Source organism: Chionomys nivalis, chromosome 4 (assembly GCF_950005125.1).
Source record: "Chionomys nivalis chromosome 4, mChiNiv1.1, whole genome shotgun sequence".
Taxonomy (NCBI): domain Eukaryota; kingdom Metazoa; phylum Chordata; class Mammalia; order Rodentia; family Cricetidae; genus Chionomys; species Chionomys nivalis.
The window spans coordinates 94051518-94071727 of NC_080089.1; the positions used below are offsets into that span (position 1 = coordinate 94051518).

The 20210-nt window shown below is 44.5% G+C and overlaps 1 protein-coding gene across 1 annotated transcript in view; it reads right to left on the bottom strand.

Annotated features, from left to right (window-relative positions):
* Positions 1–15387: 15387 nt before the first annotated feature.
* The window catches only part of Clstn2 (calsyntenin 2), a 578116-nt gene continuing 573293 nt past the window's right edge, over positions 15388–20210 (bottom strand). Inside the window, exon 18 of the mRNA XM_057766626.1 lies at positions 15388–16730. Within this exon, the coding sequence (XP_057622609.1) occupies positions 16670–16730 (61 nt within the window). The 3' untranslated portion in view covers positions 15388–16669. The remainder of the gene's footprint in view (positions 16731–20210) is intronic.

The window sequence follows — 20210 nt, forward strand, 5'->3', positions numbered from 1 at the left end:
GGTGCTGCATGCGATGCTTCCTTTACACCGAGCGGCCTCACCAGTGTTCCACTTAACAGGTCTGCGTTTTCGAAGATGTTCCCAAGAACCCGCTTCCCTTTGCGTCTTCCAGGTTATCCTCTACGATAGTTCTATAGCCCTTAGAGGGCTGTGGAGAAATGTTATTTAAGGCAAACACATATGCAGTCATCCTATTAATGGCGAATGGCATTGATGGAGGATTAATTATCTGTGAGAATGACCTGTGTTTGACCTTGCTGTTTATGATGAAGCCAAGCCCAGATATCATAAAGTTACATGCTAATATGTAGTTTTGTTTAATAGCAAGTAACCCCTTCTTCCCCAGTTATGGTTTTATTGCCTTGTAGACTAGTAACTAGTTTTGCATCTGACCTAGAAATCTGCTTCCCTGGACCCTGCTTCTTATTCAGACATCCTGTTTTTGAAATGCCTCTTGTTCATGGGCGAGACAAATCCTGCTCTTCATACAGTCTTGGAATGAGCACTGCCGTCTTAGACTCAGGGAAAAAAGCATGCCTGCTGTGTCATTTTAAGCCTCTTCTCCTTCTAGAGCCACAACTCAAGGTGCATTCTCAAAAGGAATGAAGAGCAGCTGAACAAATGTCTAGCCTGACCCAGGCGGCAGCCAGGAATCAGCAGAATTCTTTGCAGTGCAAGCATTCTGATACTAGAACAGATAAAAATAATCATATTGTATCTAATATGCAGCAGAATGCAAGAGGACTCCTCAGCAAAAGTACTATGTATTGGCATTTCGTTTGTATTTTAATAAATAAAGCTTGCCTAAAGATCAGAGAGTAAAAGAGCCCCACTGGTCAGCCTTACAGGCCAGGCAGTGGTAACACACACCTTTAATCCCAGTAGCCACACTAGTTTGTCATAGAAACCGGATGGTGCTTGTCTTTAATCCCAGTGGTGCACATCTTTAATCCCAGTCGTAGAGAGGATTATAAAACGTGAGGAGACAGCTCCCAGTCTCATTCTGAGATTCCTGGAAGCAGGATTACCATTTCAGACTGAGGTAGAAAGACGTAAGAGCCAGCGGCTGGCTGCTTTGAGTTTCAGATCTCCAAGTTGAGTCCCAATTTCTCTCTCCGAGTTTTTATTAATTGTGCTTCAGTACTGATTGCCAATAGCATCATGGCAAACGCCAAAATGGCGTGGCTAAGGACGTTGAGGCTGATAAGCAATTCCAGCCAATCAAGCCATGGCAGTGACATGATGCTGCTCTGGAAGGCCACTTGCTCTCCTCTAGATGACTGCTAATATCACAGCATAGTAGAGAGCAGATACATTGTAAGGATGCTCAGGAAAGACTAGAACACTCTATAAAAATTCTGCCTTGCCTCAGAATTGAATCAGAGGGGGCAGGTGTGACTTACAGGGCTAATGTGGCCACACTCACTTTTGGCAAATAGGTTTTGGTAGTAGAATTCTATTAAAATGGAACCACACACGTTCTTGTATCTGTCGTCTGTGTCTAGTTTTGTGTATCAACAACAGAGGACAACAGTCACCGCAGGTGTCTCAAAGCCTACAGTTTGTACATCCGGGCTCTCCTTTTCAAACAGGAAATGATTTCTGACTCTTGTTCCTGATGAATGCTACTTTGGCGATTTTTGACCCCTCTCGAGATGGCTTTGCATGTGACACGGTCTATAGGCAACAGAGAGAATAATGCGGCAAGGGATGGTCATCTTAGTCTTCTGTTCCTGCGACAAGACACAAGGGCCAAGGAAACGTAAAGAAGAGTTGAGGCTTACGGTTTCAGAGGGTCAGAGTCCATGACCATCACAGTAAAGAGCATCGCAGCAGGCAAGTAGCCACGGCACTGAAGCAGCCGCTGAGAGCACCCATCTAGCAATAACCAGGAAGAAGCAGAGAGCTAGGACTCCGGGAACGGTACTCGTTTTTTGAAACTTCAAAGTTGGCTCCCAGAACACACCACCTCCAATAAGGTCATCTCTTCTAATCCTTCCCACAGAGTCCCACCAAGGTGACACCAAGTAATCAAACAAATGAGCCTTTGGGGCTATTTGCATGTTCACCACCACAGGTGAGGAATCCCCAGAGTGTGGGGCAGTTAGAGCCTCCACTGAGTGAGGCTGCAAGCTTCAGGGGGATTCCCAGCAGCAAGCTCTACGAGGACACCTCCTGGTAGGTCCTCCCTCCCTGTACCTCCTCATATTCTACAGGAAAATGTTCCAGGAAGGGAAAAGCTGTGGAAGCCACCGTCCCTCAAGGGCGGGAAGTGTTTACCTCCATCACACGCAGTGAGCTGAAAACATGGGGTGTTTACTTGAGGCTGTGAAAAACTCAATTTGCAGCAGCAGTGACAGGCACACACTATGGCAGGCTGCCCTCTCCCCAATGACATTGCCAGGATTAAAAATAGCTGTTCTGTGTGTCCTTCAGTGTGGTATTGAACCGGAGCCTTTGAGCGTTGGTCTCCTTAGCTTCATGCTTAATGAAGCATAATTTGTATTAATAGCAGCTATTAAATCTAGAGTACTTAATAGGAATTTAGAGAGGAGGCCCTAAGTTACCGAGCTCCTCCAATGTGGTCCCCAGAGAGCTGAGCTCAGTCTTGAACACTAGCGGCAATGAATCACTGGTCTGGTACAACGAACCAGCTGTGGATGGGTGGGAGGAAGAAGAAGGAGGTGGGGGACAGGGAATCAGAGCTCAAAATGTAAGCATCATGGGGTTCTCTCTACTTCCAGGTCCGGCAAGGTGATCTGTCAGTCAGGTGGTGACTGCCTTAAAAGAAAGGCAGGCTTGGGTGACTTGATCGTAGAGATCTAGGCTTCGATTCAGCTCCTCCTATGAGCTGGCTTCCACCTCTGTATGTTTCTGAGCTTCCTGTTTCTCACTCAAAGACTGGCAATACAGGGCAGCAATATCCTGGGAGCTGCTGTGAAGATTGTGGAGTCAATATGAAACTGGATGGGACCCCTGAACCTCTTTGCTTGCCTTTCCTCGAGACTCAGTTCTATTTTACACAGACCATTAAGAATTTCAGCAAGAAATTATCCGAAGAAGCTAAATTACCTGCGTTTACTAATTTTCCTAATTGGCCACCATTTTCATGACTGATCCTGGCCCCTTTCCCCCATTAGCACACACTGTGTTTGCTTTTTGCTGTATTATAAATTCCCCCATTCAAATCTCTGACTCCAACACAAGTCCGCCCTTATGACAGTTCTTTAAAGAAAGTGGGAGAAATATGTCCTGTTGCCTGATACAGGCTTTGGCCCTAAATAACTGAGCGATCAATCATGGTTGACATTATCACTGTCATTTCACAATTAAGAGAACGGTGTCCAACACCTGTTCTGCCTGTCTGTCTGAACATTGCCAGCTGTTCTGCCTTGAGCAAATCCCTTCGTCCATCTGGGCCTCAATGTGTACGTCTGTAAAACAGGGTTGCTTTGGAAGGAACCTGAGGCTGTTGAGAAGGTAGCCATGAAACAGAGCCCCCGGGAAGTGCTTGTGTCCTAGCTGCTCATCACAGAAGAGGGCACAAAGGCCCCTCAGCCTGTAACCTCTCCAAAATTGCATGCTGGATGTAGACATTCTTCACCACACTGAGTTATGGGTCTGGTCCATGAGATGCAGGTCTAGTTCTAGGCATGGCTTCTCAACACTTGGGTAGGAACAGACTGCCACGAAATTGAAGCTTCAGAGACGTTATGGAGCTGGGCAGGCTGCTGTGGGAAGGCAGCATTTGAGACAAGTCCAGCTCCACTGTGTGTGCCCAGGAGAAAAACCACTTTAACAGTCATAGCAGCCCTGAAACAGGAGGATTAAGAGCACATTGAAGCAATGTGGTCTGTGCCTGTTGGCAGACACTACCTGTCCCAGGACCCCATGTAGTAAAAGGAGTGGTGGGCTGCTTTTCTGCCACCTGGCTCCCGGCCACCTGGCTAGCTTATACCCGGAAATAACAACATATAAATTGTATTCATTTAAACACTGCCTGGCCCATTAGTTCTAGCCTCTTTTTGGCTAACTCTCATATCTTGATTCAACCCATTTCTAATAATCTGCATGTCACCACGAGCTTGTGACTTATTGGGAAAGATTCAGCATGTCTGACCTGGCAGCTCATGGCAGGCAGCTCTGTTTCTGCCTCCTTTCTCCCAGCATTCTGTTCTGTCTACTCTGCCTATCTAAGCTGCTGTCCTATCAAAAGACCAAGGCAGTTTCTTTATTTAACCAATGAAAGCTACACATAGAAAGAAGACCCTCCTACACCAACCCCAGAGGAGGGGACAGGCAGCATGGAACTTCTGTTCCAGTGACTTCTGATTTATGTGATCTTGGCTAAACTATCATCTCCAGTCACAGAGATGGCATCCTTATTTCACAAATATTTTGTATTTTCCCATTTAATAATTTTAGATCATAGCTGACTGTGGGTAACACCGTGGAAAGAGAATCCATAGATAAGGGAAAGGCATTCCTTTATATAGGTTAAATTATACCAGTAATAATATGAACATAAATGCATATATATCACTGATTATCTCTTAATTTTTTCATTACATTTAGCTCAAATAGCATATGTACACATGTGTCAGAGTGTGTATGTGCACATGGGAGTGTAGATTACTGCAGGCTCCAAAATACAGCTTTGGACTCCCTACTGGAGTCGCAGGAGCTTGTGAGCCACCTGATGTGGGTGCTGAGCTGGCCTTGAACTCACAGAGATCTACCTGCCTCTGCCTCCCAAATGCTGGAATTATAGGTATATGTCATCACTGTCTGGTGGTGGAAGCACTCTTAAGTTCTGAGATCTATCTTCTAGAACTTTTGTCACCCAGACACTTAACTTCTCTTTCTAGGAAAAGAGAAGTGGGATAGGTTTTCTGTCACACCCTGGCTCTGAAATCTGTGCTTTTCCTCAGAAGAGACGCACAGATGCTATTGTGATCTACAGCCCTGAACCAGGACAGGGTATGTAGCCACATCTAACTGCATGGAAGAATATGTCTGTATACGGCAGATGCCGCCTGACTCTATCACAGTCCAAATTATATAAATCCAGAGCCCTAAAAGCTAATTTAGAAGGTAAGAAAACATCAGCAAATTAATAATACGATGCCTTATGAGTCATATTAACAAATATTTTTTTTTAGAAATTGGAAAAATGTTTTCCTCAAAATTATCTAAACAAAGTGAAATGGAAACACACCTGTACGATTTTCCAATGTCTGGTTTTATCAGAAGCAATTTGTTTTCCAGCTAGTTGTTTGTATTTTGAGATGTCTGCAACACCGGTTGTAATATCATATTGGCATTATGCTATGTATCTTCCAATATCAGCATAATGAAGAATAACTAGACCATTTCTATGGTTGCTTTTATATGAAAATAAGAAAAATTGTAGCCATAACGAGCTACTTTGCCTTTGTTATAAATCCCCATATGGCATAATTAAAATATGTCATAATATACTTCTAATCTTTCTTTCTGTACCAACTGTACACAGAGAGAAAACACAATCACTTATAAAGAACCGAATTCCAACAAAGCTTACATTTACCATTTTCTCATTAAATTTTAAAATGAAATTATTAGACTATGAATTGTTAAATTTTCTACTTTTACTATATGATGCAATTTTTATTTCTTTTGAACTAAAAGTATTGATAAAATTTTTCCTAATTTGGAATTATTCACTTGGATAAAATAAAGCTAATATTTAAGATATTTTTCTTGGAATAGTTCTGTTTTCTCTCTTTCTTCCCTCCTCGCATCTTTCTTTTTTGCTTCTGGCCACATTTCATAGACATGAAAAAAAACAATATTTTTTCTCCATCTTGAATTTTTTCTTATCCCTGGAAGAAATTTTAATATTGTTATAATTTTCCTAGGTTCCTATTATTTTGCCTTAGTATAATCTTAAAGTGTTGCCAGTTTCTGTAACACATCAGTTGCTCCTTTACAAAGAGATTATGTTTTAAAGTAAGATGTGTAATTAAATCACAGTTTAATCCTAGTAGCATCTTATTTCTCGGTACTGAATAGATGTTGGAATTGGTAAGAGTCATCTCTTATGTTTTGTAAGAAACATATGCTTAGTCATTTTCCCCATGGTCAGAACATATCAAGTCTCAAAACAGACTTTTAAAAAGACATTTTTGAGAAACATTTATTTCAAGTGGGATTATATATTTTATATTAGAAATTCAGGAGAAACTTTATCTCTGTAATCAATTTCTCTATTTATAACCTCCTGCATTATTTTAAAATTAAAATTTAATTGTTCTATAGGATGTATATATATATTATAGAGCACTAACTTTACCAGTTTCTCAAAAATTTGAAAAAATGTGTTTCCATAGAGAAGCCAATGTCTCAAGAATCCATCTATTTGCCAATGACAGTCAACTGATATTAGCTGAAAGTAGCAGCAAGTGGAAGCAGTGGTGGCATGGAGACCCAGATGTCACTGGTTTACAAAGCCACATAGTACCGTTCACATCTGTCTAGTTTGTTACGCTCAGTACAGGTTGACTTTGTGCCTCAGGCATGATGCCTTTTGATTACAAAGTATCTGATGGTCTTGAAACTTACTTGGCAGAGCTGAGTTAAACAGACAGCATGAAAACTAGCTGTGGGGATAAAAAGCAGAATGAATTGCAGAATATAATTGCTTATATAATTAAAAATGCACAGATATGTAAAAGTATGTAAATAATATTAAAAATGATTTCACTTTGGTCACAATACATGAAGAAATTGAATGTGTACTGACCATTAAGTTTTCCTCCATTCTTGCTTGCTTTTATAGTACCAGAAAATTCTGGCAGACTGCAGGGGGAGGGGAAATGTCCCCATCTTATCCAGCTTTTAACTCTGTGAACCAAAAAATGACAGCTATGGCAAGAAATTCCATGGGTGCGATAGTGGCATGAATGTCATGGGGGTGACCAACAACTTTCTGATTGTATTCAAGGCCCACTCCACACTTGTTTGGGGAGATTCCAGGCCCCAGGGGTGAGACTAATACTATTATTTTGGTAAATGGACAGAGTATCAAACTGCCTTTGAAATCTGCATCTGTCCCCATAGATAAGTGCAGCTGTCTGACATCAGATAAGTTTCTTTGTGTAGTAGACAGTGGCTAATGTAGAAACAATGGCATAGTACAGAGAATAAATGCCACATTTATCCACAAATGGGATATCTCTAGTATTTTCCATGCCCAGGGCTCAGAGACTGGGGAGGACCAAAGCTGTACGGTATCTTCTAGACATGACAAGACTTCTGCACTGAAGCCCACACTAGCTGTGGTTGCCTACCCAAGCCTGACAGTCAATATTCTAGAGTAGAACAGGAAAGGCTCATGAGTCCTATCCCTAGCTAAACAGATATACATAGTGATGATTCATGGGGAAGAAAAAAACAGTTTCCTTTAAGGATGTGGTCCCTCATACATCAACTATGTTCCATTTGGTCTTACACCCAAGAGTATATGAGCAACACAATTGTTAAAAAAAATAGTCTACATAAAATGAGGATGGGTGAGCTCCAGGGAGATGGAGGTAGATTGTAGAAAAAAGCATGTGGGCTGCGTTCCCGCCACCCGGCTCCCGGCCACTTGGCTAGCTTATGCCCCAAAATAACAACACACAAATTGTATTCATTTAAACACTGCCTGGCCCATTAGTTTCAGCCTCTTCTTGGCTAACTCTCACATCTTGACTAACCCATTTCTAATAATCTGTGTAACACCACGAGGGGGTGGCTTACCGGAAAGGATTCTAGTGTACGTCCATCTTGGACTGGAGCTTCATTGCATCTGCCCCACTTCCCTTCTTCCCAGCATGATGTGGGAAGGTCATTTGTCAATCTGTTGTTTCATTGGTTAATCAATAAAGAAAACTGGTTGGTCTGATAGGTCAGAAAATTAGGTAGGTAGAGTAGACAGAACAGAATGCTGGGAAGAAGGGAAGTGAACCAGATGCCATGCCTCTCCTCTCCATGGCAGACGCGATGAAGCTCCAGCCCAAGATGGACATACGCTAGAATCTTCCTTGTGGGTCACCACCTTGTGGTGCTACACACATTAATGGAGGTGGGTTGATAAGGATGTGAGAGTTGGCCAAGAAGAGGCTAGATATAATGGACCAAGCAGTGTTTGAATGAATAAAATTTGTGTGTTGTTATTTTGGAGTATAAGCTAGCCAGGCGGCTGGGAGCCGGGTGGCAGGGATGCCTGCCCGCAGCTCATTCTACACCAGCATTCTGTTCTGTCTGATCCACCCACCTAAGGGCTGGCCTAATAAATGGGCCAAGGCAGTTTCTTTATTAACCAATGAAATCAATGGAAACAGATTGACAGATGACAATACTACATCAGTAGATCTGGGAGGAATTTGGGGAAGGGGCAGGGTGAATATGATCAGAATATATTGTATGAAATTTTCAAATAATTAATAAAATATTACATCCAAACATGAAAGCAATCTCTAGTTTGTCTCCTGTTCTATTTTTTTCTCTGTGAAGAGAACTGGCTAGATTGTTCTCAGACTCAATTTGATCATATTCCATAGGTGTCACATCATTATATTTTGCACAAAATGAGAAGGACTCCTGGGTAATTTGGCAGGGGAAATCAGGCAGATGCAAACAGACCTATCCAAGGAATCTCCAGAGCTATTACACAGAGAGACCTTGTCTCAAAAAACCAAAAATGAAACAGAAAGCAAACAACAACAAAAAACAAGCTACCACTCTGTGTGCCAGTCTAGAATCTTCTTGCTATACCCAGAGTCCAGATCCCCAAAGCCTGTCAAGAGACCAGCTCTGATGGTAAAACGAAATCTTTTAACTGTGAGTTCAAACCTTGGTCTTTCATTCATTTGATGTAGCAGTGGAGTTGGAGAGACCCTGAGTAGCAGTGGGGCAGGTTATGTATTGGGGGTAAAGCAAGGAGGACTCTAACTGGCTACAGACTGCACAGGAACAGATTCAGGATTGGTGTACCTCTGGGTTGGTGGTGCTTGTCTTTTGATATTTGGTAAATGGAGACTGCTTTTCTGTTTCCTGGCCTCCCAGACCTGAATAATCACACAGAAACCAAATTAATTATAACATTGTTTGGCCAATAGCTTAGGCATATTCCTTGCTGGCTCTTACATCTTAAATTAACCTATTTCTATTCATTTGTGTATCACCATGAGGCTGTGACCTACCTGCAAGGTTCCATCACCTTTCTCCTTCAGCAGCTACATGGCATCTCCTTGACACTGCTTTTTTTCTTCCTCTATCTCTGCTTGGATTCTCCAACTTGCTATATTCTTCCCTTTCTTGGCCAAAGCAGCTTCTTTATTAAGAAACGGTAATAAGACATATTCACAGCATACAGAGGGGAATCCCACATCACTAATTGGTTAGTTTGCAACTGCAGGGAGATTGCTATCTCTTGTTAATATACTCTACCTTTATCTGGAAACTATGGCCAGAGCCTGCTAGCCTAGCCTCTGATTAATTATTTACCATATAGGGGTATCTTGTGGCTTTCTTGTATTTCTTTTCTTTTTTTAATAACTTAGGCAAGATCGAACAAGGTTAGGGGCACAGCACATCCTGATGGGGAAGCTCAGCCAAACACATCTGGCTAGGGTGTGGCCGCTTGGAGCCCAGGTAGAAAAACAGGAGAGAATGGTGCATGCTCTCTACACTGTGCTCGCCGGACCATTTCGGATTTCAGACCTCTCACTCTGTTAGTGTGAGTTTCCCCCTTTTTCAATTATTAAAAATATAACCGTTGTTCTTGAGATGGTCTGGTTATTCGTCGCACCAACTGGATTCACAAACGATTACAACATCCTGCTGAGTTAGGGGCCTGCATCCTGCAAGGTCTTTTCTGCAGCCTGTCATGGCTGCAGAATTGTCAGAGAAGGGCCTGGGTGAGGGCCTGAGTCCTTCACTTCTCACTCATCACTACTACACAACCCACTCTGTCTACTCATTACTTCTGTCCAGATTCCATGGCATAGCAAAGGGTGCTGCACCTTCAGGCCGTTTATTAGGAGCACTCGAAAGTTTCTCTAGAGATTGTCAGAGGGAATTCCTGCATTTCTGGACCGTGATCTTTGCCTTTGTTCTCATCAGACGTGCACAAGGGTCTCTGGGCCTCACCAACGTTGTCACTACTGTCTCTGTCCCAAGTTGATGGCTCTGTGATGTCAAATTTGCATTTGCAAAATTATCAATGGCCTTGAGAATATTTTATATGCTTTTTAATCTCTCAGGTTCCTTCTGTGAATTATCTATTCATTGCCTTTGTTCAATTTTCTATTGGGTTCCAAGGAACCCTTTTTATCTGGGGAACAATCTCTCACAGATTTTGATAATGATATCTAAAGAATTTAAACAACCTTCTTAGGTATGTGGATTCATGTTTAGAACCTCTAGGCTTTAATTAATCACATTTTCTCATTCTCGGTGTCTGTCTGCCTCTCTGTGTGTGGCTCTCACATACACAGCTGTTTGTGATAATTTTGAATGATTACTGTGATTATATAATCATCATGTACTTTTTAACCGAATTTTTGAGAGTGGCTAATTAAAACAAAAAGAAAAAACCCAAAAACCTTAATGCACACACACACATGTGCGAGTGCCTACTATCCTCAAGTTGACAAAGAATTAGAGTGTTTTCCACCATTTCGGAGTCGTCTTCTGTTTTGTAGTCAGTTGGGTTTACATAAAGGAATCAGAGAAAGAAGGGGAGCTGGCTTTGCTGCATCTCAGTCTCTTTCACCCAGCTGTCCCCCACCCCTTTACTCCACACTTCCTCCCTCAGTCTTGGTCTCTCTGATGTATTAGCCACAAGAGGATTTCGGGGAACCAGAGCCTAACAACACTAAGCTAAGGTTGTCCTGAAGGTCTTAATTTTACCTAAAGCAGATGTAATTTGAGAAATGTTTTTCGCGTAAGAATGTAAATTCTGTAAGCACGCAATGCACATATAAATGGCACAGTGCTGAGAGGCGCATCCTTGGGCTGTCTCTCCTTTCTGTGCCTCTCACTCAGGAGGCAGACACCCCCGGGGTAGTCTGTCATCTCTCCCCAGGGGGCAGTGAAGTCAAGAGAATACATTCCCAGCCATCTGTCTCAGGTTAAGACTTCTCATGTACAGAACCAGTCCTCCCGAGGTCCTTATTGCTGAAGCCAGAATTGCCTTTCCCGTGTAGGAAGGCGTAGGTGTAGGGTGATGGTGTATGCCCAGCCTGCTCCCTCACCTCAGCCAGCACGTAGTTTGGAAACTGGCACCTCACATTTATTTTTCTCGCTGGAGCAACAGCCAGAGAGGCACCCTCAGGAACACCTCGCTCCTTCTTGAGTCCAGACACAGTATTTTCGAAACGAGTTGAGAAAAATCTGGCAGCAAAAACTGATTCATGCATGCCGGACACACACACAGACTACCCATCTGTGGAATCCCTCACCAGAGGTCTTGATACTGAGAATTCTGCTTCTGCTCCGTGTCAAACACATTTCCTGAGTGGGAGGCTCCACTGCGAGTGGGAGGCTCATCAGCTGCAAGTTGTGTTTGGGTCTAAATGTGTTAGAAGTAGGCCTTGACGGTCGTGTTCTAGCAGCTGCTGAGCAAGACAGAGTGGGCAGGGAGAGCCTTGTAGTGCTCTCCTACCAAGTGACGGAGTGATGTGCTTGTATAAAGTGAAACATTATTTATCATTTATTCACAAAAGGAAAATGCACAATGCGGGCTTTTGAGCGTCTAAAAGTCTTGTCAGAGGCAGCTCGTGGCTGTCCATCACCTGTACTGTAGATGAATAGCCACATTTTCCAGAAAGCAGCCAGTGTCTTTGTGATTGAGTCTCGCTATCCATATCTCTATGTCTAGCTAAGTCTGGTGAATACATGGATGAGTTTAGGACCGCAGAATCCCACAAGGCAAGGGTGTGGAAGGAGCTCTGGGCAGCTCATGAAAAGTGTCAGGATTCATGCCCTTTAGTTCCACACGGCCTTGAGGTCTGGGAGTCAACTTCAGCAGATGAGCAACATAGCCTTAAGTAATAAAATCCATGCCAGGTGGGAGGGTCCCAAACCCGCACCCTCACTCACTGTTGTATGTTCAGGTGGTGACAACCATGTAAGGCGTGACAGACTGCCCTGGAGAAACCACAGGAAGAGTGTGGAGTGGATGCCTCCGGGGAAGAAATATAGAGCAGAAAGGAAGGCCAAATCCTTCCAGATCACCCTGTCTTAGTTTATGTCGGTTGCTGGTGGCGTCTAGAGGCTCAGACCGTTATTACCTCAAGAGTCGGCGAGCTCTCACGTATTCCTCCACAGATGTTGCTCATGGCTCCGGTTGTGCCTCCTTTGTGGATTTCACGGCCAGGGCGACTATACGTTTATTTATGAGACCGTTTAATTTTATGTCTCTCCTCCACTAGCCTGTGAAGCCGGCTCCTCCGTAAGGAGCTGTGGGCATCTTTGGGCAATGACTTGATAAGTGAGTGAAGACGCTACATTGCTCTGTGCCCCCAGGACCTTCTGAGGTTTCAGGACATGGAGGTCTAGAGAGGCCCTGGAGACCATTTCCCGGTGTCACTGGTGTGGGAGAGTGTCACATTTACCCTAGTTTCTGTGCGTATTTTCACAGAATGTGCTCTCCTGCTGGCTCTTAGTTGCTCCGTGGCTTACATTTTTAACACAATTTTTATTTTTGAAACTGCAGTTATTTAACCAGGGTTTTCCAGCTTGTATCTGGTGTTGGGGAGGGGGACTGGTTTTATTCCAAGGTGCTAGGAAGGGAAACAGCGTTTGTCACCAGCCCTGGCACCTGCAGGCTTGGCTTTTGCAAAGGCAACACTTGACTCTCAAAAGGGGGTACTCCTCGGCGTGGGCAGGCATTTTGGAACAAGCACAGGGCTCAGAAAATCATGCTTGTGTATCATCAGCTGTGTGGCCTTGGGCAGGAGACCTGGTCACTCTGGGCTCAGTTTTTTCTTTTATGGAATAGGGATGAAGGTACTTTCTCCTGAAGTCACTGGAAGAATTGGAAAATACTGGTAAAGTCGTGGTCCAAGATAAATCCTTAGCAAATCTGTGTGCATCACCCCCTGACCTTTTTCTCTCCTCCCTTTCTTCAGTCTCCATTGAGAGGGCAAGGAGAGCACCTACCACCCAGTGAATGAAGGAGTTCACTTGGTGAGAGAAGGCAGGAAGATCTGCGTGGCTGAGGGTGTGACCCACACTGTGTATGACTGTGGAGTGTTGAATAGAAGTGGTGAAACTTACTTAGCACCTACCCAAAGGTCTGCGCACTGTGGCAGACAATTGAAAGGCATTAGCTCATTTAATCATCACAAGGATGCTTTAAGTAGGTTCCATTATCAACCCTGTACAAATGAAATGAAAGGGCAGAGAGACTGTCATGGGATAATGGTGTCATATGGAAGAAGCGATTTTCATAAGGTACCTTGAAACAGAAGGCCATGGATGGGCTGTGTGTGCAAGTTACCAAGGTGAACCAGTGAAGGACTGCTTTTCAGATCAAGGCTTCTTTGTCTCTTTATTAACTCTGTGATGCAAAAGGGAAAACGGAATTCATCATGACAGATACGCTGGTTTCACATCAAGTGGGAATAATGCTGAGGGTAGGAGTGATCTGGATGTATGAGAATCTGTACTTTGGTATGGGAAGATGCTGATGGGTTTTGGTTAGATACTAAGACAGGAAGGGAGGATGATAAAGCTGCTCCTCCTGGAGAAAAGGAAAAGCACATCTTTTTAACATGAGGAGGAAGATGAGAGGAAGGCAGCAAGGACTGATGAGAAGTCAAATGGGCCCTGTGAGGGTGCCCACAAAGGGTGAGGAATGCAAGAATTCCTTTTGGGACAGGCAGCGGTTTGCTTTTCGTGTTCAGCATCTTCTATATGTCACTAAAAATCCTGTTATGGTTTGAATTTGTAATGCCCCTCATAGACTCATTATCTGAATGCTTGGGACCCCAGATGGTTGCACTGTTTGGGTAATGCTCTGGGAATTTAGAGCTGAACTGGAGGAAGTGGGTCACTTTGGATGTGTCCATGGGGATGTATTATTTTTGGATCTCTTGGTCACAAAGTACACATTTCTCCCATTGTCGTGTCCAGGTACATGGATGGCAGGAACTTTTCTGGAGAAAGGAGAGTTAGTGGATGGGGGTTGGGGGAAGGGACTGGGAAGAGAAGAGAGGGAGGGGGACTGTGATTGGACTGGGAAAATTTAATTGGTCGATTAATTAATAAAAATGAAAGAAACTAGGAGGGAATGTCTGGTAATGGCAGCATCTAGAATCTTAGGGACATGTTCTGGATCTCCACTGTCTGGATAGTGAGAGGGAGCTCAGTACTATGAGCTCCTGTGTCAAGGTGGCCCTGAGTGTCATCTGTATCTATGGGCACATCAGCATGGTGGAAAGGGGGTGGTTCAAAAGAGGGGAAGGGCCATGTAGTACAATATCTGTTTAACTATGCAAAGATGTTTTACATTTGTTTAATTATGTAAAGATGTGTTGTTGTTTTACCTTGCTTGCCTAAGGCACCTGATTGGTCTAATGAAAAGCTGAATGACCAATAGTGAGGGAGGAGACATAGACGGATTTCCGGGCAGAGGGAGTAAGTAGGAAGAGGAATTTAGTCTTGAAGAAGAAAGAAAAAGAGATGCCAAGGAGACTCCAGGGGTCAGTCAGGTAGACACAGAGGAAGCAGGGAAGTAGGATGTACAGAATAAAAGACGGGTAAAAAGCCCTGAGGTAAAACATAGATGGGCAGTAGCTGTTCTGAAGTTAGATTCAATTTTCTATAAATTCATAAGTCCTTTTAATAAGACATTTCAAGGTCTTAAGTTAAAAGAGCCAGTGGACAAGCCTAAGCTAAGTCTGAGCATTCATAATTAATATTAAATCTCCATGTCTTTATTTGAGAGCTGGTTGGCAGCTCAAAGATAAATCCAGCTACAGGGCCATGCTCACAACCTCTTGTCTGAGGAAATATTCTGGATTCCTCTGGGTCTCATGGTTACCAGGAAGAATAAGCTACTTCAGGGTTCATAGCTCCAGCAATTCGCTGGTCTCCAATAAACACCCCATCTCGCTGAGATCATTATGCTAGCTGTCTCCCGTGACAACACCACCAGGCTCAGGTCTCATATCACAGGGGGCTCAGAAGGAAGTCGTATGGGGCCAACCATTGCCACATTCACCAGGTCTCTCTCACCCACGTGGATACAGGACAGAGCCCCAGTTATGCTGATCCAGTCAAAGCAGTTTTCAGCCTCCCATCCCACCACACATCTGGACAGTAAAACCCTCCGAAGTCATCTTTACTGTGAAATTCTAAAATCATATTTATTCACCAATTCACAGAAGTGTCATAACGACCACCAACATGAATCAGTTTGTAGGCATTTACAAGCCAAGGTTGAAAATAAATATCTGTCTGTGTTGAATAGGCATTTAACAAATTACTCAGAAACTGCAAGAATCAAAACTGTTAGAAATTTAGAGTTTGGGATTCGGGCATGATAAGATCACAGCCATTGGGAAGAAACTCAACTGATTTTCCCAGAGTTTATTTTTCTGTCAAATCTTTATGTACACGTACACTCTCGGCATCCTTCACTCTGCATCAGTTAGAATCTAGTAGGGCTATTAGGCAGGGAGAAGGTACCAAGGAAAGGAGTGGGAGGGTAAGGTTTTCCTCGGGTCCCCTGTAGCTGGGCAACTTTGTTGACCGACAACATAACGCACTGTTCTGAAGTTAGATTCAATTTTCTATAAACTCATAAGTCCTTTTAATAAGACATTTCAAAGCTTTTGCATTGTATCAGACTCATATACACACAGTAGCATAGTTACCAAATAAATACATTTGTAGACTAAGAAGAAGATTCATTCTTGGAGGCAGCTCAAGTGGCTCAGCACATGTGTGACAAGAACACGCTGGACAATCCCCAGGTGAAGCTGGCTCTGACTAAAGACACTCCAGCTGCACAGACCTAATGGCCACTGCCCAGTCAGGAGTGGGTGGAAGGGGGGATCGATAAATGAGGGTGCTTTGTCTCTCTGCAGGGTGGACCCCAGAGAGGCTCCAGTAGAACAAACAGCCTGTCTGTCTCAGGCCTTTCCCATCACTGAGGTTGAGGAACAGGCTCAACAGGCTCAAACAAACAGGCTTCTCACACAAGGTTTTTAAATGGTGGCATCATCTCCAGAGCTGGGAGGAGGGAAGGGCCTGAGATTGGCTGCACCCAGAATCTTTATATTTCATCCCAACATCATGACTGAAGACGGCAGATTCAATAGTACCTATCAAGTCCATAGGGAAAGGCAGAGACAATGGTAGGGTGGGCAGACTCTATCCTGCAGAAACAGCATTGTGGGTGTTATTCAGATAGTTCTAAATGTGTGCAAGCCACTATGTGCAACACTGTCACTATTCACTGCCAGAGATCCAGACCCGGTGTCTGTAGCTGTCTGAGTACTGCGTGGACTAATGGGAATTCACAAAGACTTCTGAAAGCTTGGAGAAGTGTGTGGCCAACCTGTTTCTATATGGCTCAGTCAATATGGGGTTTTGTGATCTGTCTTCACCAAGTAGGGACAAGCTATGTGCTTCACTTCCAAATGTTTATGACTTCTGCTGTGTTCCAGGTGCTTTTTCCAGGGGTTTGAGAGCTAAAAGCAAATAACAATAAGAATAACCTAAGGCTTCTGGAGGATTAAAATTTGTTGGGACTAATGACCTCTCTTTTTAAATCTCATTTCCATCTTATAGATATGCATATAGGTACATACATATATATTATCAGTATCCCTTCATCTAGTTATGTCTGGTATCTTATACTTAATATTCTAATTCCTTAAACTAATGGCCCGTCATATCATTATGACTCCTCCTCACATACATTACAACGCCCACACAATAACATAACAAACTCCACTCTAGTAACCATAGGTTTCCCTGGGTACAACCAGCATCTATATAAGCTTTCTTCTTTCTATTTTCCACCTGGTTTGCTCCAACCCCCAGCCATGCCCATCCAGCTCAGAGCACCAACAGCTCTTTCTCGGAAGCAGATCATACAGAAACCTGGCAGGCAGACTGATCTGTCATCCACTTCAAGGGGCTCTGACTTGTAAGACCATTGCAGTGACTGCCTCTGTGGTCACATGGTTACACTTACCCATGATTCCTTTGACACATGAATGTAAGTGTAAGCACAGAGCAGTACCCTCGCTTCTTGGTTGCTCCTCCTACTGTCGCTCCTAATCAACTTGTTCCCTTTCCAATTCCATTGCCTTCTCGGTTAAAATCTCTTCCCTTCCTTTACAAGCAATTCACTTGGGTGCCATGACTAACTTCCTTTCCCCAAAACTTATGCTCTGTTTCCACCCTGAGGAGTATTCCTGTGGGGGTGCCATCAATATTTCCTCTGGGCTGTATCATGGAGATTGCATAGTGGTGAGAGCCACACCCCAGCATTCCCTGACGGCCAGAATGGACGCGCTTTTGCCTCCAAAGGTGAACACATGCATTTTACTAGACTATGTGACTCACGGATACTATTGAATGCCCTTAGCCCCCCCGCACCCCCCCACACACACCCAAGGAATCTTTCCAGAGGGCAGAGGCTACCTTTTTGTCCACCTCATCCCTTTCCCACAGGAGTGCTGGAGTCTTAAACCTAAAACCCGCGGGCTGATTCTCTGCCTTTGCAGATAGATATAACCTCTTCACTTCATCTTCCGACAGCTCGTTCTGCTGGGGAAAAGAACCCTCAATAGTTATGTGTTTGTGTGCCATGTCTATTCCTGAAATGCTCAGTATAAAGAGTCCAGGTAACAGAGGTGCATTTTCATTCCCAGGTAAAAGCAAACAGACATTAAAGCCAGCACGATTTTGTTCCTGGGATTAATACACACCACCTGCATGCTAGAGCCTCCCCCGTCTGCTGCCCTCTTCTCGTTAGACTATCGGGACTTGAGCTTCACAGTGATGAATTCTGCCATGGCATAGCTGATCAGAGGGGTGGGAGAGTGGCAAAGAGCTGGGCTTATTAACAAATTAAGGCTCCATCTCCTCAGTCCCGTGACCCATGGGGTAGAACAAATCGGACTCATCAGGGCTCCGATGAAGTCCCTTCCTGTCGGCTGTCACCTGTCCTTCCCCCTTCCCTTCTTGTCCCACTCTTGATTTTGCAAACGACAACCGATAGCGCTAAAACTGGGCTGGAGGAGTCTTTCTCCAGCAGGGATCTGAACTCCAAACCATACTCCTACTCTGAGGCCAGGTGATCTCTGGGACTCTATTTGCTTCAATATCTGTTGAGCCCATGATGTAGCACATGATTGGCTGGTTATATCCTCAGTACAGGACCAGGGTCCTGGGACACATCAGTTATTTCTCTTGCCTTAGGGAAGAGGCACGTGGAGGTAGGAAAAGTAGGGAGGGTCTATACTGATTTCATAGGTCTTGTTTTCTAGGGTACTCTGGGAAGGTAGACTGTGACTCTTGGGGGTGGTGCTACCTCAGGTTTACCATGTCACTAGCTCAGAACTACCGGTTCATATATTCTGCTTGTTGACTGCATCACATGTCTCCTTCCTGGGTGGTGTCTCCATGGGTGATATTCTACTACTCACTCCTCCCCCAATACCCTGGCTGGATCTGATCTCCTGCTCCAAGGGCGAACTGTCTCCTTGCCCTGCCTGAACAAACCTGCCAATGAGCATCCTGCTTCCAGGACTACTCTCCCTCTCTTTCTGTTCTGTCCCTTTGGAGGCCTTTGTCACAAATGGCTGGTGTGTAAGGGAAACACAAAATTGCCTTAAGTGTCGGGACAGGGATTTCACTCGGAGAGGCCAGGCTGTAAAAGAAAATTTCCTCTACTTGGATTCCTCATGCTTCCCACAGGTAAATAACAGACATGCCCTACATTTTTTCCCCTCCGCTTCCAATTTCTTCTACTTAATGAAGAAGGTAGATTCTAACTTTTTAAAGATGTGTAGTCTCAGGCTCCTTTTGGAGTCCTTAGGGGGCTCAGGGAAGCATCTGTGAGGAGGGACGTTTCTGAGCAGGATGGGGTCTCTTGGCTTATGTGCCCTCACCTCTGACCTTGACCCTGAGATTCCCATATGTAGACTTAGGTCACAGGCACGGTAACTGGTAAAACAGTAAGGAGTTCCTTCTGAGGGTTTATGGTGCTTGTACCATAGATGTTATGCTGTAAATCAGACCCAGGTATCTGGTCATTCAAGCAAAGGGCATTGGTTAAGGCCTGGTGCTTACCTAGACTACAGGAATGAGATTCCCACTGTAGATCAAGCTGCTGGTTTGACTGTTAGTTTTTTCTTTTTGTCCTATTTTTAGTAACATGGCTTACTGTCCTACCAAGAGAAGCAATCCATTCCCCATCCAATTTAGTGTTTGCATTGTGACTGCATTCCCCCATTCTCATTACAAATGAATAGTGCTGTGCCAACCTGGGAGTGTCCTTGAAGGACCCTGTTCTCCGGGATGCACGCTGAGAGCAAAGTGGCCTCCTAGTGGCCTGGGCTCCTCCCTGCAGTCTCTCTGCTTCCACACAAAACAAGGCTTTGTAGGCTGCTACTCAATGGCCAGGAACTAGGCAGGCGGCCTCCCCGGGGCCGGGTGACTTCAGTACGGCCCTCCTAGGCAGTGTCCCTCATTACTGTAGAAGGGGCACGTGGGCAGGGATCATCTCCCACCCAGGCAGAGGAGAGAAATTGGAATTGGGACTCGGTTCTTTGAAATTATTGCTTCAGGGGTGTGAACTGGGGGCCCTGCTCTGTTTTCCTCTCGGACCGCAGTAGGAGCTGGTTATTTTCTCCGGATTGTCAGCAGCCCCTCCCAATGCTAGTAGACGCTGGTCTCTTGCTCTATAGCAACAGTTCTCAAACCCTAGTCTACCTGAGCAGCACACTAGAGAACACAGCTTGCTGAGCCTCACCTGGAGAGTTTGCCTCCCCGGTTCCCCGGCACTGCTTCTGTCCTCACCATGCAAATCACACAGCCAGAGGACTGGACCTGTGCAACACGGTGAGCAAACCTCCGCGGAGCCTCGAGAGCTCTGGCCTTCGCGTGAGGATGCTCACATCAGGCTGGCTTTGGCTGTCAGCCTCCCACCCTCTTAC